The sequence below is a fragment of the Theropithecus gelada genome, chromosome 15 (genome assembly GCF_003255815.1).
Source record: "Theropithecus gelada isolate Dixy chromosome 15, Tgel_1.0, whole genome shotgun sequence".
Taxonomy (NCBI): Eukaryota; Metazoa; Chordata; class Mammalia; order Primates; family Cercopithecidae; genus Theropithecus; species Theropithecus gelada.
In genome coordinates this window covers 107,335,812-107,353,873 of record NC_037683.1, presented here as the reverse complement: position 1 = coordinate 107,353,873, position 18,062 = coordinate 107,335,812, and the positions used below count along the sequence as shown (strand labels likewise).

The following is an 18,062-nucleotide window of genomic DNA, read 5'->3' as shown; positions in this document are numbered from 1 at the left end:
CTAGCTACTCCAGAGGCTCAGGTGAGAGAATCACTTAAGCCCAGGAGTTTGAGGCTAAAGTGAGCCATTATCATACCACTGCACTCCAGCCTGGGCAACAGGGCAAGATCTTGTCTCAAATAAATAAGGAATAAAAGGGGGTCCTTGTTAAGAATTAAGCATAGGCTGGGCGCAGAGGCTCACACCTGTAATCCCAGCAATTTGGGAGGCCAAGGCGGGCAGATCACTTGAGGTCAGGAGTTTGAGACCAGCCTGGCCAACATGGTGAAGCTTCGTCCCTACTGGGAAAAAAAAAAAAATACAAAAATTAGCTGGACGTGACAGTGTATGCTTGTAGTCCCAGCAATTTGGGAGGCTGAGGCAAGAGAATCACTTGAACGTGGGAGGCGGAGGTTGCAGCAAGCCGAGATTCCACCACCGCACTCCAGCCTGGGCAACAGTGAGACTCTGTCTCAACAACAACAAAAAAAACAGAATTAAGTGTAGACAAAAGGCATAAACTGAGATGTCTGATCACCCTACTTATGAAAAGCACACATAATATGGAAAAAATTATCAAGTAGAAGCAAGGAAACCTGAGTTCTATTTCTGGCTCTGCTGCTAACTATTAATAGCTTCCTGTCTTTAACCAATTTTCTGGCCTTTAGTGCTTTCATACATATACTGAGAAAACTAGGACTGGCGTCTAAGGCCCCTTATAGCCTCTAGTGCATACATATCTGAAAGCAGGATCAACTCACACAAAAGGGGGATCCTTAGACAGGCAATGAGGAAGGAGGGAAGATAGGTCAGAAAACAAGAAAGAGCTTGAGGCAACCCAAACAATCAGGACCAGGAAGTCTGTGAGGTAACGGTGTGTCTAACTTCCAGCATTCATGTATCCTTTCCATTGGTCTTTTTATTTTTTTCATTTGGCTTTGTAACTGATATACATGTTTACCGGAAAACATATAAATGAAAATAAAGAAACAGGCAAGAAATTATATTAAAATCAACAAAAATCTCAATACCAGCAATGATCACTAGTGTTTTAAAGTTTGGTATAAACCCTTCCAGACATTTTTCCATGCAAATATATAAACGCATTTTTAATGTGATAAAAGCTGTGTAACCAATTGACATAAAAATATATTCACCATATTCATATCAATAGGCATATAATCATTTCATCACTTTTAACGGCAGCTTAGTACTCCACCTAATGTATGTGCCAAAACTGTTTCACCAAGTCTCTTTTAAATTACAATCTTTCATGAATATATATAATTAATACACACATATCTTACAAATAAACCTCCGTGGTCTTGTCCCAATAGTGCCTTACAGTAAGTTCCTTGAAGAGTGACTGTCAGGTCAATCGGTATGGGCTTTTTTTTAGTGTACATTAACTGGCCTCCATAAGTTTTCCACCCAAGCAGTATATCACAAAAGAATGGTAACTTAAGAATTTCTCTAAAGCAGTATTCAAGATGCCTAAAGCTAAAAAAAACTCCACATTTCACTACACACCATCTTATGACTCTTTTTTCATGACCCATGATACTCACATGTTTCTGGCTGGCTAATAGTTTAAAATATAAAGCCACTATTTTTCTTCAGGGAACACATTACCATGTTACAGATCTTAAATGAAGTTTCTGTACTTCTACTGTATCACAGTATAAAGAGAGATTCTTCTACATTACGTGCAAAAGACACTTTCATTTAATTACTTATTTCAAAGATCTATGCACAAAGAACTACTAATACATAAAATTCATACTCTTTTGCTATTTTTAAATTGAAGCAATTAGTCAGATGAATAGTAATTAACAAGAAGCAGACTAACCACAGAATTTTAAATTTTTCTTCAGATCTCCTCCTGGCTTGACCTAATTTAACAATAGACAATGTAGAGCAGAGGAGCTATTTAGGCAGGACTACAATGCCTAACTCTGTGATAGCACACAAATGACAACAAAAAACAATGCTCAGATAACTCAGGAGTCTTTTTCCTACCTCTACTGTTGAATATGAAAAACAAAATTGCCTATCTAGGCAACATAAGGAACTGAGCTGTCAAATAAAAATTAGATTTGAGAACAGAGATGAGGAAAGTCCCAGCTCCATTGTTCAGTCAGCCTGATCACTTTCAGCAAGTCAATTTATCTCCATGCACTGATGTTTCTCACCATTAAATCATGCACTGCTCTACCATCTACTTCAAAGCTATCATGAGAATTGATGAGTCATAGTCAATAAAAACATATCACATTCCTTAGAACATTAATTAGAATATTCATGAATTCTAAAAAAAATTATAGCAAAACCAGGTGAGATACACTCACGCAATTAAGATTAAATTTAAAAGGCAAGAAAACATCCAGGTTTTTAGGTGCTTAGTTATTCTGCCTCAGTGGAAAGGTCTAATACTGTATATAAATAATATTAATATGATTTCTAGTAGAACAATAGATTTCAAAAAAAAAGTAAGTACAGAAAGGGATGTGGGAAGCATAGGAAAATGAAGATGGTGAGGGAAAAAACTTTTTTACACTATACATAGTGCCTTTCCTAGGAAGTGTCCCTTCCCACCCACCTTAATGAATGTCACAGTAGACACGAGAGTGTTCTCCATAAAAATATTGAGAGGATGGCCCAGAGCTGATGCGAAAGTTAAGAAAAGGTAGAAAACCACCGGGGCAAAATAGTAATATGCATATTGAAATACTGATTTTATAAGAGGAAGAAACTTTTAAGCCAGAGAGAAGACAACTGTTAATTTAAAATTAATATAAATGGACAGAAAAAAATCTGAAAAGCTGAGTTTTTCATCCATCTCAAGAAAGAGCCACAAAATCCATCTTTAACAAAGTGGAAAAGAAATAGTTAATAGTAATCAAAATTACCCTACTGCTTTAGACAACCAAGACAAACTGGATGCCAGGCAATGAATGACAGAGATCCCTGAAAATCAGGAAAGAAAAGATGAGCTGCTCTAGTAGGAAGAAACCAGACAAAGGCCTGGAGGACAACTTCCTGAGTTGACATGAAAATGAGAGCTAATGGAGATCAAGGCAGAACAGAGTAATGGAGAGAAGAGAGATAGAAGCCCAGAGATCTGCGGAAGATGCACTTCAAGAATTCAGCAGGATACTGATAAGCACATGCATGGGACATAATTACCAAAAACCAGGGAAAAAACATCTGACCAGTATACAGATCTGGCCAGATGTCACTCTGAGCCTATGCATGTTTCCACCAACTAACCTTAAAAAACTTATTTCACTCACATAGTGCTGAGTACAAAATCAGGAAAACCTTGCCTGGGTAGTGGAGAATAATTAGTCCTACAATGAGTAGTACTGCTCCAAATGTGCCTAATAAGATAACTGCAGATTAGACAATGCAGAAAAACTATATAAACACACGATATGTTCTATACATACATGAAATTAAGAAAGTAATTTCATTTACAATAGCATCTAAAAGAAAAAAAAAAAACCTAAAAATAAATTTAACCAAGGAGGTGAAAGACTTACACACTGAAAACTGCAAATCGTTACCAAAAACAAATTTCACCTAAATAAAGACATTCATGTGCACAGGAAGGAAGACTTACTATTACTAAGCTATACTATTCAATGTGATTTACAGATTCAATACAATCCCTACACAGCAAGACCTTCTCTCAAAAAAATAAGTAAAGAATAAAAAGGAGGTCATTATTAAGAATTAAGGGTCACCTCAAATTCATATGGAATTGCAAAGGACACCAAACAGCCAAAACAATCTTGAAAAATTACAAAATTGGAAAACGCACACTTCCTGATTTCAAAACTACAAAGCTTCAGAGATCAAAATAGCGTGGTACTTGCATAAGGATAGACATACACCAATGGAGTAGAATGGAAACTCCAGAAATAAGCCGTGAATGCCAACAGATTTTAAGGGTGCCATAAAAGAAAGGTCTCTTGAACAAATGCTGTTAGAGCAACTAATTTTTCACATGTAAAAGAATAAAGTTGGACCCCTACTTCACATTATATATGAAAATCAACTCAAAGGGATTAATGGCCTACACATAAGAGCTAAAAACATAAAACAGATAAATATTGGATTTGGTAATAGATTCTTATATATGACACTAAAAATACAAGAAGAGAGAGAGAAAGAAGTTGGGCTTTCTTAAACCACAAACTTTTAAAATGAACCAAAGACCTATCATTAGACTTAAAACTATAAAACTTAGAAGAAAACATAGGGCAAAAACTTCATGGTATGAATTTGGCAATGACTTCTTGGATATGACAACAAAAACCCAGGCAACAAAGTAAAAATAGATACACTTATTTTTACTTAAATAACCCAATTTAAAAATGGGCAAAGAGGCCAGGCATGGTGGCTCATGCCTGTAATCCCTGCACTTTGGGAGGCCCAGGTGGGTGGATCACTTGAGCACAGGAGTTTTAGACTACCCTGGGTAACATGACAAAACTGCAACTCTACAAAAAATACAAAAATTAGCTGAGCATGCTGGTGCGCGCCTGTACTCTCAGCTACCCGGGAGGCTGAGGTGGGAGGATCGCCTGAGCCTGGGGAGGTCGAGGCTCCCGAGCCAGGATCATGCCACTGCACTCCAGCCCTGAGCAAGAGAGAGAGAACATGTCTCCAAAAAAAAAAAAAAAAAAGAGGAAAATTCTGACACGTGGCACACACAGACAAACCTTGAGAACATTATGCGAGGTGAAATAAGTCAATCATAAAAAGGTATGGATGAATACCGTATGATTCCATATATATGAGGTATCTAAAGCAAGTCAAACACATAGAAACAGAAAGGAAATGGTGATTGTCAGGGAATGGGAGGGTGGCAAAAAATGGAAAGTTGTTGTTTCATGGGTATAGAATTTGTTTTGAAAGAAGAAAAAGTTCTGGAAATTGGCTGCAGAACAATGTGAATATACTTACACTACTGAAGTCTACACTTAAGAATGGTTAAGATGGTAACTTCTTTGCTATGTGTATTTTACCACAATTAAACAATTTTTTTACATCAACTGTATTTCTATATAATGGCAAAAAACAATTGCGAATTTAAATTTAAAAAATTTACATTTATGTAATGATACTATTTACAATAACGTCAAGAAATACGAAACGGAATAATTTGACAAAAGAGGGGAAAGACATATCAACTGAAAACTACAAAACTCAGCTGAAAGAAATTACAGATCTAAAATAAATGGAGATACTACATTCATGCATCAGAAGACTTGATCAATTCTTCCCAAACAGATCTTCAGGGCAAAAGAATACCAATGACAATCCCAAAACGTTTTCTTGTGGAAATTGCCAGGCTAATTCTAAAATGCAAAGACACAGAATCACTAAAACGACTTTAAAAAATAACAAGATCAGGGGACTAACCTAATTTTCAAGTCTTATGAACCTCCAGTAATCAAGACTGCATGGTATTGATGTAAAAACAAATAGATCAAAGGAACAGAATAAAGAGTTCAGAGACTGACTGATACACAGACAATTGATTTTTGACAAAGATGCAAAAGCAAGCCGGGTGCGGTGGCTCACGCCTGTAATCCCAACACTTTGGGAGGCTGAGATGGGCGGATCACGAGGTCAGGAGTTCAAGACTAGCCTGACCAACATGGTAAAACCCTGTCTCTATTAAAAATACAAAAACTAGGCCAGGCGCAGTGGCTCACACCTGTAATCCCAGCACTTTGGGAGGCTGAGATGGGCGGATCACGAGGTCAGACCGAGACCATCCTGGCTAACACAGTGAAACTCCATCTCTACTAAAAATACAAAAAATAAGCCAGGCGTGGTGGCGGGCGCCTGTAGTCCCAGCTACTCACTCGGAGGCTGAGGCAGGAGAATGGCGGGAACCCAGGAGGCGGAGCTTGCAGTGAGCCAAGATTGCACCACTGCACTCCAGCCTGGGTGACAGCCAGACTCCGTCTCAAAAAAAAAAAAACAAACAAAAATTAGCCAAGCATGGTGGCATGTGCTTGTAATCCCAGCTACTCAGGAGGCTGAGTCAGGAGAATCACTTGAACCTGGGAAGTGGAGGTTACAGTGAGCCAAGATTGCGCCACTGCACTCTAGCCTGGGCGACAAGACAAGACGCCATTCCCAAAAAAAAAAAAAAAAAAAAGATGCAAAAGCTATTCAATAAATAAAAACGTACTTTTCAGCAAATGAACAACTGATTATTCATAAATAATTTCCATTTTTATCTTGCACCATATAAAAATGTAATCAAAATGAAACATAAACCCAATTGTAAAATCTAAAACTATAAAGCTTCCATAAACATAGAAGGAAGGCCAAGCACAATGATTCACGCCTGTAATCCCAGCACTTTTGGAGGCCGAGGCGGGTGGATATTAAGGTCAGTAGATTGAGCTCACGCCTGAAATCCCAGCACTTTGGGAGGCTGAGGTGAGTAGATCACAAGGTCAGGAGATGGAGACCATCCTGGCTAACACGGTGAAACCCCGTCTCTACTAAAAATACAAAAAATTAGCTGGGCGTGGTAGCAGATGCCTATAGTTCCAGCTACTCAGGAGGCTGAGGCAGGAGAGTGGCATGAACCCGGGAGGCGGAGCTTGCAGTGAGCTGAGATTGCACCACTGCACTTGAGCCTGGGTGACAGAGTGAGACTGTGTCTCAAAAAAATAATAATAATAATACAAAAAAAAAAATTAGCCAGGCGTGGTGGCACGCACCTGTGCCTATAGTCCCAGCTACTTGGGAGGCTGAGGCAGGAGAATCGCTGGAACCCGAGATGCAGATTGCAGTGAGCCGAAATTGTGCCACTGCACTCCAGCCTGGGCAACAGAGCATGAGACTCCATCTAACAAAAAGAAAAAATAGAAGGAAATTCCTATGATTTGGGATTAGGCAACAATTTCTTAAATATGAAACCAAAACCCTGATCTATAAAAGAAAAAATTGATAAATTTCATCAAAATTTAAAATTCCTGTTCTTCAAGATACTGCTGAGAGAATGAAAAGATCAACTACAGACTAGAATGTATTTGCAAATCATTTGACAAGGGACTTGCATCCCAAATATATAAAGAACTCTCAGAACTCAATTATAAGAAGACAACCAACCAACAACAACAACAAAAAAAAAAAATAGGCAAAAGACAAGAAAAGACATTTTGCCAAAAGGGATATACAGATGACATATAAGCTTAGGGAAGATGGGCACATGGCTCACACCTGTAATCCCAGCACTTTGGGAGGCTGAGGCAGGCGGACTACTTGAATCCAGGAGTTCAAGACCAGCCTGGGCAACATAGCAAGACCCCATCTCTACAAAAAACTAAAAAATTAGCTGGGTATGGTGGCACATGCCTGTAGTCCCAGTTACTCGAGAGGTTTAGGTGGGAGAATTACCTGCGCCCAGGAGGTCAAGGCTGCAGTGAGCCAAGATCATGCCACTGCACCCCAGCCTGGGCAACCAAAGTGAGACTCTGCCAGAGGCAAAAAAAAAAAAAAAAAAAAAAAAAAAAAAACCTTGGCCGGGCACAGTGGCTCACGCCTGTAATCCCAGCACTTTGGTTTGCGAAGCCGAGATGGGCAGATCACGAGGTCAGGAGACCCAGACTATCCTGGCTAACACAGTGAAACCCCGTCTCTACTAAAAATACAAAAAATTAGCCAGGCATGCTGGCAGGCACCTGTAGTCCCAGCTACTCAGGAGGCTGAGGCAGAAGAATGGCGTGAACCCGGGAGGCAGAGCTTGCACTGAGCCAAGATCAAGTCACTGCACTCCAGCCTGGGCGAGACAGTGAGACTCCGTCTCGAAAAAAAAAAATGATGTAAAGATATTGAATACCACTAGCCATAGGGAAGCACAAATTAAAAGAACAATGAGACATCACTAAAGACCAATTGGAAGGGCTAAAATTGGCCAGGTGTTGGTAAGGATATGGATGAACTAGAATTATCATACACTGCTAGCTGCAATGTAATACTGTACAATTACTTTTAAAATAATTAGTTTGGCAATTTATTTTATTATTTTTTTAAAGACGGAGGTCTCACCATGTTGCCCAGGCTGGTCTCAAACTCCCAGGCTCAGGCAATCCTCCTGCCTCGGCCTCCCAAAGTGCTGGGATTACAAGCGTGAGCCACCATGCCCGGCCAGCCGATTCTTAAAAAGTTAAATACATCTACCATATGACCCAGCCATTCCACTCCTATTTACTTTTAAAAAAGTGTATTATGTACAAAGATTGGCACACAGATGTTCACAGCAGCTTTATTTGTAATAGCCAAAAACTGGTGAGAAGCCGAAAGTCCATCAACAAGGGAATGTACAAATGTGGTTTATCCACAAAATGGAATACTACTCAGTAATTAAAAAGAATGAACTGTGGATTTACATAACATTGATAAATCTCAAAATAATTTAGGCTGAACTTTTTAAAAGCCAAAGAGGAGAATACGCTGTATTTATAAAATAACAAAAAAAAAATGCTAGAAAATTCAAACCAGCCAGGCGTGGTGGCTCACGCCTGTAATTCCAGCACTTTGGAAGGCCGAGGCGGGCGGATCGCCTGAGGTCAGGAGTCTGAGACCAGCCTGACCAACATGGAGAAACCCCGTCTCTACTAAAAATACAAAATTAGCCAGGCATGGTGGTGCATGCCTGTAATCTGCGCTACTGGGGAGGCTGAGGCAGGAGAATCACTTGAACCCCGGAGGCAGAGGTTGCGGTGAACCATTATCGCGCCACTGCACTCCAGCCTGGGCAACAAGAATGAAACTCCATCTCTAAAAAACAAAAAAAAACAAAAAAAAAACAAAAAAGGGAAGAAAATTCAAGACAATATATAGTGACAGAATAGATAAATTATTGCCTGGAAATGGAGGTGCAGAGGGACGTAAAAACAAACATTTGAGGGTGATGAATATGTTTACTATCTTGATTATGATAATGGTTTCACAAGTGTATAGACACGTTGCAACACAAAACTGTGCACTCCAAACACATACAGTTCATTTTATGTCAATTAAACTGAATAAGGTTGTTTAAAAAGGACAAGCAAATACAAAGCTAACTATAAAAAAGTCAGACTAAGGCTGGGCACAGTGGCTCACACCTGCAATCCCAATGCTTTGGGAGGCCAAGGCAGGAGGATTATTTGAAGCCAGGAGTTCAAGACCAGCTTGGACAACAAAACAAGATCACATCTCTACAAATAAAAATTTAAAAATTTGCCAGTCATGGTGGGACGTACGTGTAGTCCCAGCTACCAGGAAGGTGAGGCAGGAAGATCACTTGAGCCCAGGAGTTCCCAGCTACACTGAGCCATAATCACACCACTGCACTCCAGCCTGGATGAAAGAGCAAGACTCTTGTCTCAAAAGTAAAAAAATAAATTAATACACATTAAGAATAGATTTCTCTCCGATTCTCACAGAACAATGCTCTTGCTCTTGCTATGCCATAATCTCTTTCTCCATAGCATATCTGACGATTTCATAACCACTTGTGAAAGTTCTACGACATGCTGAACTGGAGGAAGGGAAGAGGGAAAGGGGAAGACAGAACACATGTAAGAAACCGAGAAATTTCTTTTTTTTTTTTTTTTTGAGACGGAGTCTCGCTCTCTCGCCCAGGCTGGAATGCAGTGGCCAGATCTCGGCTCACTGCAAGCTCCGCCTCCCGGGTTCACATCATTCTCCTGCCTCAGCCTCCCAAGTAGCTGGGACTACAGGCGCCTGCCACCACGCCCAGCTAATTTTTTGCATTTTTAGTAGAGATGGGGTTTCACCGTGTTAGCCAGGACAGTCTCAATCTCCTGACCTCGTGATCCACCTGCCTCAGCCTCCCAGAGTGCTGGGATTACAGGCATGAGCCACCTCACCCAGCTGAAACTGAGAAATTTCAAAAATGCTTCCATAGGGTAAAAGTATGTTTACATGTATACAGCCAACAGGATACCTAACAGTAAGAAAAAATTAATGTATTCCTGTTATGCAGAGGAGGTTGTATGCACTTTTACCATTACCATTGAATACTTTCCTGGATATTCTAGTTTATTTAAAATCAAAATAACATACAAAATTATCACCACATGCAATATTTGTGAATATTTATCCAGAAGATGCTAGAAAATTAAATATTTTTTGAAAGAAAAAGCACAAGTTACCAATGCAGAGTACCAGCCAGGCACGGTGGCTCATGCCTATAATCCCAGCACTTTCGAGAGGCTTAGGCTAGAGGATTACGTGAGGCCAGGAGTTCAAGACAAGCCTGGACAACATAGTGAGGAGACCCAATCTCTACAAAAAAATTTAAAAACTAGCCAGGCATAGTGCCACGTGCCTATAGTCCTTGCTACTAGGGAGGCCAAGGCAGGAGGATCATTTGAACCCAGGAGTTCAAGGTTACAGCAAGCTATGATTGTGCGCCACAGAACTCCAGCCTGGATGACAGAGTGAGGCCCCACTTCTTTAAAGGAAAAAAAAAAAAAAAAGCCGGGGGGCCAGGCACTGTGGCTCACGCCTGTAATTCCAGCACTTTGGGAGGCCAAGAACGGTGGATCACCTGAGGTCAGGAGTTCAAGACCAGCCTGACCAACATGGAGAAACCCCGTCTCTACTAAAAATACAAAATTAGCCAGGCATGGTGGTACCTGCCTGCAATCCCAGCTACTTGGGAGGCTGAGGCACGAGAATCACTTGAACCCGGGAGGCAGAGGCTGCAGTGAGCCGAGATTACACCATTGCACTCCAGCATGGGCAACAAAAGCAAAACTCTGTCTCAAAAAAAAAAAAAAGGCCGGGCGCGGTGGCTCAAGCCTGTAATCCCAGCACTTTGGGAGGCTGAGACGGGCGGATCACGAGGTCAGGAGATCGAGACCATCCTGGCTAACACGGTGAAACCCCGTCTCTACTAAAAAATACAAAAAAAAAACTAGCCGGGTGCGGTGGCGGGCGCCTGTAGTCCCAGCTACTCGGGAGGCTGAGGCAGGAGAATGGCGTGAACCCGGGAGGCGGAGCTTGCAGTGAGCCGAGATCCGGCCATTGCACTCCAGCCTGGGCGGCAGAGTGAGACTCCGTCTCAAAAAAAAAAAAAAAAAAAAATGTACACCAAGAATCCCTACAGAAGGTGAAAAGAGCCTAAGAGGTCATTATTCACAACTTTATGCCAATTAATTTGACATTTTAGAGAAAATGGGCAAATTCCCAACAAAACACAACTTACTGAAACTGACCGAACTAAAAATCAAACAGAAAACCTACACTGTTCTAGAATTAACCTCCAAAAGGCCAAGAACTATAAAGTTCTAGAACTGTATTACCAATCTTAGACAAACTCTTCTAGAGAATAGAAAACCAAACTATCCAACTTGTTTTTAAGGCAGATACCATTTGGATATCTGTCTCCCCCAAATCTCATGTTGAAATGTGACCCCCAATGTTGGAGGTGGGGCTTAGCGGCAGGTGTTTGGGTCATGGTGGCTGATCTCTGCTCAGTTGTGTGGTGTCCTTCTCACGGTAATGAGTAAGTTCTAGCTCCATTAGTTACCACAAGATCTGATTGGTTTTGTTTATTTTGTGTTTTTGAGACAGAGTCTCACTCTGTCACCCAGGGTGGAGTGCAGTGGCGCCTCCCAGTTTCAAACGATTCTCCCGTCTCAGCCACCCAGGAAGCTAGGAATACAGGCATGCACCATCACATCCGGCTAATTTTTGTATATTTAGTAGAGACAGGGTTTCACTATGTTGGCCACGCTGGTCTCGAACTGCTGACCTTAAGTGATCCACTGAACACGGCCAAGATCTCATTGCTAAAAGGAGCCTGGCACCTCCTCCCCTCTCTCTTGCTCCCTCCCCCACACATGATAAGCGGCTTCCCCTTCGCCTTCTGCCATGATTGCAAGCTTTCTGAGGCCCTCACCAGAAGTAGATGCTGGTGCTACACTTCTTGTACAGACTAAAGAACCTCTTTTCTTGATAAATTCCCCAGTCTCAGCCTCCGCCTCCCAGGTTCAAGCGATTCTCCTGCCTCAGCCTCCTGAGTAGCTGGGACTACAGGCACACGCCACCGTGCCCAGCTAACTTTTGTATTTTTATAGAGACAGGATTTCAATATGTTGGCCACGATGGTCTTGATCTCTTGACCTCGTGATCCGCCCACATCAGCCTCCCAAAGTGCTGGGATTACAGGTGTGAGCCACCGCGCCTAGCTGCATACCTCCCTTTTCTAGAAGGAAATGATCTCTTGGAGCAAATACTTGATTATCTTTTATTTTTCAGATTATGACATCTCTTTGCCAGTATCTTTTTCTGGTCAATATACCTTTTTGCCAAACAAGGTAGAAAAAAGTTGAAGGGCCAGGCACAGTGGTTCTAACCTGTAAGCCCAACACTGGGAGGCTGAGACAGGAGGATCATTTGAGCCCAGGAGTTTGAGACCAGCCTGGGAAACAGAGCAAGACTCCATCTCTACAAAAGTAAATTAAAAAAAAAAAAAAAGCCAGGCATGGTGGCACATATCTGTTGTCCCAGCTACTCAGGAGGCTGAGGTGAGAGGACTGCTTGAGCCCAAGAATTCAACTTTGCAGTGAGCCATGACTGGCCACTGAATCCCAGCCTGGATGACAGAGCAAGACCCTATCTCAAAAAACAAAAAACAAAAAACAAAAAAGTTATCAGCTGGACAATCTTCCCTGTGATTACCAGTAGCATCTAAGAACCTGAAATCATGAGTGTCACTGAAACCAAGCTGTAAGGAAATTCCAACACATTAAAATGAAATCAATTCATACAGGGGCTATAGGACACAGCACCCGGAGGTGACATTAGAAACTGCAAACAGGAAAAATGCATAATTCAGGGGTACTAGCATATGACACGAACACATATCATCAAAAGCATTCACTGTTCTCCCAACGTCCACACACTCAGAAAAACACTGCTACCTGCTCACGCTAGTCTTCTATCTACAGCAAACACCAAGAAAACTCAGTATTCATCAGTCTATTAACATCAACTCCATGCGTTCTCAGAGAGGAGGAAAGACCAGGCAGGAACCTACCCGTGCCCAAAATCAGGTTACCATCAGGATTCAACGGAGAAAGAATTGGGGAATAAACTGAGTCTAGGTTTTTTTGAGTAAATATCCCTCACGAATTTCTGCTTTTAGGCACATAAATTTAGCAACTTTAATTTTTAGGTTGGGGTCTAGTTCCTGTCAACATTAGGAAATGGGAGACAACTACTCCTTTTATCACAGTCAGAAGATCACCTATAGATTGTGATCGTTCAATCATACATGTGAAGATTATTAAAAAATAATAACATTAATATGTATTAAGGGCTTACTAGATGCCAAGTTGCGGCAACCCTCACAACCCTATGAGGTAAATGCCATTATTAATCAGAAGTTACGTTAACTTACCAAACTGTGGAAACTGGGATTCCAAGCATGCTCGTCTAATCACTACGCTAATAATGCTTCAACCTGCCAATCTATTTTTTATTCTGTAAGTCATAAGGAGCCAATGAAAAAAATTAAGGACAGCAGTAATGATCATCTTCACATGCTACAACACACTACTCAGCCATGTGCAAGGTGGACTGACGCTGGGGTGAGCAAGGGTCTTGAAAGAGATAGTCCAAGTCTGGGTCAAAAATGCTGAGGAAATGAGCACAAGAATGCATAGGAGAGGATAAAAACCTAAAATCTGTATCTAATAAACTGGACTTTCTGGTTGTTGTAAGCATGGGAAGGGGTGAAGGAAGCTACCTCGCAGGTTACTAGCTGGGCCACCGGTTAGTTATTACTGTCCATCAATTCATGGCAGATAGAAGGAGGAACTGGTGCTTTAGTTTTGTGTAGCAAGCCGGAAGAGGACAAGTCTACCTAACTCGAATCAAAATGAGAGAAAGCAATTCTACAGAATTCCTCTCCCCCGACAAGATAAGCTTCTCATATTACAGATCTTAACTTTGAAATGCTTTTCACAAATAGGGAGTCACTTGGGCTGGGAGGGGACTTCAACTAAGTACTCATCTTACAGATTAGGCACTGAGGAGCAAGGCTGTTTCAATACCCTGTCCAGAGTGCGCACTGTTCAGGCAAAATCAGGACGAAAAACCAGCTCTGCCGGCTCCGTTCTACCTACTGCTCCTCCTGCTTCACCTGCCCTCCCAAACTACTAATAGGGATTTACATCCCCCAAATACGTTCATGTAAACACTTAGCATTCTTCAACTAAAAACAAAATCAGGTATGTACGCTAAAAATCTAAAACCAAAAAGCATATATTTAAATTTCTACTTTTCTTTGGGAAAACTTTCCCATTGTGTCAGAGTTTCTATTCACTATAACATTCTCTATATTTCAGGTACTAAGACCAAAAAACAAAAAATCCTTTTTAAACTCAGGCCTTAAAGAAACGACAAACCCTCTCGGACATTCCACCATATGAAACCACTGACACAGACAAGGCCTGTTCTGCCGAAACCAGGCCAATTAAGTCAGGGCTCAATTGCTTCTGTATTATTGTCAGAAGCCATCTCGACCTCAAGTAAAAGTAAAACTGGAGAAAGAGGCCGGCCTAACTTGCTCCTCAGCTGGTCCCCAGCAACGCCCCTGAAACTCTGCTCCCCATCGCTGCGACCGCCCCTCCGACGCCGGGAGGACACGGAAGAAGCAGCGAGGCGCTGCCCAGCATCTGCCGCCAACTTCCCGGTCGACGGTCTGATTCAAATGCTCCCTACCCGTTTTCCATGTAGACTTGGGCAGAAATGCGCCAGGAAAACTGTTATCCACTGTTACAGGGATGGAGAACTCTGAAATAACCGAATGACTACTTATATTCACTGTCCCATGTCTAGCGCCTTTTGAAACAACAACCAAATCCTGTAAAGTTCTGTCTGCAGTCACTAGGAAAAACTTGTATTCGGGATGAATTCGCCTCCCCCCACCCCACGGAAAAAGACCGGCTTTCCGAGAGCCGAAGCCCCCGCCCGGAGCGACGGACTCGCGGGCCCCGCGTACGACCCCACCCAGCCTTCCCGGGATTCAGGCCGCCGGGCCCCGCGCCCGCGCTCACCCAGCTGCTCCCCGCGGCCTGCGCGCCCGCGCGCTTCTCCGGCATGGCTCCCGCCTCAGGCTCCGACGCCGCCTTCTCCTCTGGCTCCGGCGGCGGCTCCACGCTCATGCCGCGGCCATGCCCGCGCCAGCTCGAGGCGCTCCGGGACGACGGCGACGCCGCGGAAGCGGCGGCGGTGCCCGCGCCCTCATGGGCTCTGCGGCCCGCGGCGGCCTGCGGGTCGGGCGGCGGCGCCAGCGGCGGCGCCGAGGGCTGAGGAGGCGGCGGAGGCTGAAGCTGCGGGTCAGGTTAGCAAAGGACCGGAGCTCTAAGAATCAACCGCTTGACAAACCGCTCCGACCGCGACTCCCGCAGTTGCCGGCGGCGTCAGGGGCGGGCTGGACGGTCAAGAAACTGTGCCCCACCCCGCCTCCCCACAGGCCGGCGCCAGGCAGGAGGCCCCGCCCCGCACCTCAGCTCCCGCCTCGAGAACGGGTCCCGCGCCTGACTAGCCTCCAGCGACGCCACGCCCACTTCAGACCCCGCCTTCACCTCGCGACTGGCGCCTTAACGTCAGGACTTCGCGGCGCGCGGGAAATACGTCATCTCGAGAACCCCCTGCGTCTGATTTCTTTTTCCGGAGAGTGTGGACTGAGCCTAGCAAGTAGGGAGGAGCAAACTCGGGGGGGTTTGGTAGTGATTGCAGTTCAGTTTTTGGTCTTGGTTTGCGCCAACCCACCAACCTCTCAAGTTTTTCTATGATTCTCCAAGAAGAAAATAATATAATAACAATGTTTCCCAAACGTACTTGAACACAACACTTTTTCTTGAAAAGCCTAGAGGCCTGGTGCAGTGGCTCACGCCTGTAATCCCAGCACTTTGGGAGGCCGAGGGGGCTGGATCACCTGAGGTCAGGAGTTAAGAGACCAGCCTGGCCACGTGGCCCACGCCTGTAATCCCAGCTACTCTGGAGGCTGAGGCAGGAGAATAGTTTGAACCTGGGAGCCGGAGGTTGCAGTGAGCCGAGATGGCGTCACTGCACTCCAGCCTGGGTGACAGAGTGAGGCTCTGTCTCAAAAAAAGAAAAAGAAAAAGACTACAAAACAATAATATATTTTGATCTTTTTACAAACATCAATAGAAAAAAGAATAAAATTATTTCTATTAACAGGATTAATAATTTTAATTGAATTAAAGTTATTTCATTTAAGAATTTTTTCAGGCCGGGCGGGGTGGCTCACACCTGTAATCCCAGCACTTTGGCAGGCAGAGATGGGCGGATTGCCTGAGGTCAAGAGTTCCAGACCAGCCTGGCCAACATGGTGAAACCACATCTCTACTAAAAATACAAAAATTAGCCAGGCGTGGTGGTGGGCGCCTGTAATCCCAGCTACTTGGGAGGTTGAGGCAAGAGAATCGCTTGAACCCAGGAGGCGGAGGTTGCAGTGAGCCGAGATGTGCCACTGCACTCCAGCCTGGGTGACAGAGTGAGACTTCGTCTAAAAAAAAAAAAAAAAGCCTCTCTTTCTCTTCCCACCCACCACCCCCAAACACACACACACACTTTGCAGAAGTCTTTGACTGTTACTTTTTATTTGAGACAGAGTCTCGCTCTGTTACCCAGGCTACAGTTACCCAGCCTAGATCAGTGGCGTGATCTAGGCTCACTGCAACGTCTGTCTCCCGCATTCAAGCGACTCTCCTGCCTGAGCCTGTGGAGTAGCTGGGATTACACGTGCACGTCACCACACCCGGCTAATTTTTGTATTTTTAGTAGAGACAGGGTTTAACCATGTTGACTGGGCTGGTCTTGAATTTCTGACCTCAAGTGATCCGCCCCCCTCGGACTCACCATGCTGGCCTGGCCTTTTTTTTTTTCCCCCCCCCCCCGCCACAAAATTTCGCTCTTGTCGCCCAGCCTAGATCAGTGGCTCGATCTCAGCTCACTGCAACCTCTGCCTCCTGGGCTCAAGCAATTCTCCTGCCTCAGCCTTTCAAGTAGCTGGGATTACAGGTGCATGCCACGATATGACTAACTTTTATATTTTTAGTAGAGACAAGTTCACCATGTTGGCCAGGCTGTTCTTGAATTCCTGATCTCAGGTGATCCACCCTCCTCAGCCTCCCAAAGTGCTGGGATTACAGGTGTGAGCCACTACACCCAGATTTGTCTACTTTTCTGAATGATTGTTTTAAATAACAGTTTTCAAAACACAAAGGGAATATATGCATTATATCATGCTGTTTGAGTATTACGTTTATGCCACTTATGAGCTTGGGTATCATTTTCTGATTCCTGTATCCATGAAACAGAAAATTTTGTAGACTTTTTTTGTTTTGTTTTGAGACAGTCTCACTCTGTTGCCCAGTTCGGAGTACAGGGCATGATCTCAGCTCACTGCAACCTCCGCTTCCTGGGTTCAAATGATTGTGGTGCCTCAGCCTCCCGAGTAGCTGGGACTACAGGCACCTGCAACCACACCCAGCCAACTTTTGTATTTTTAGTAGAGACAGGGTTTCACCATGTTGGCTGAACTGGCCTCCAACTCCTGACCTCAAGTGATCTGCCTGTCTCAACATTCCAAAGTGCTGGGATTAGGGGCGTGAGCCACTGTGCCCAGCCTGGACTGTCTTCTTAAATAGACTCACAATAAAGTTATTCTAGAGGGAATAATGAAGTTTTTGAAGTTTATTTTCTTTATCACAAAAGCCACTGAAGTTTGCTATAATACTAGCAGTGTATATATTTAACTATAGAATAGGCTGTGATTCTACTGAGGCAAATTTATAAATTATACCAGATAAGTATACCATTATATCTTTGATGGTTGATATTGCCATATCAACTATGTCAGAGTAATATATGCTAATACAGTTCTTTTTCCTAAGAGGAGAAATTCAAACAATTTGCTTTTTTTTTTTTTTTTTTTTTGATACAGAATCTTGCTCTGTCGCCTAGGCTGGAGTTCAGTGGCGCGATCACAGCTCACT

General features: G+C 43.3%; 1 protein-coding gene across 3 annotated transcripts in view; it reads right to left on the bottom strand.

Moving 5' to 3' along the window:
• Positions 1-15,505, bottom strand: part of MFSD14B (major facilitator superfamily domain containing 14B) — a 76,999-nt gene extending 61,494 nt beyond the window's left edge. For all 3 annotated transcript variants that reach the window (XM_025359825.1, XM_025359826.1, XM_025359827.1), the window contains exon 1: positions 15,093-15,505. In XM_025359825.1, the coding sequence (XP_025215610.1) occupies positions 15,093-15,200 (108 nt within the window). In that variant the 5' untranslated portion in view covers positions 15,201-15,505. The remainder of the gene's footprint in view (positions 1-15,092) is intronic.
• Between the last annotated feature and the right edge of the window lie 2,557 nt (positions 15,506-18,062).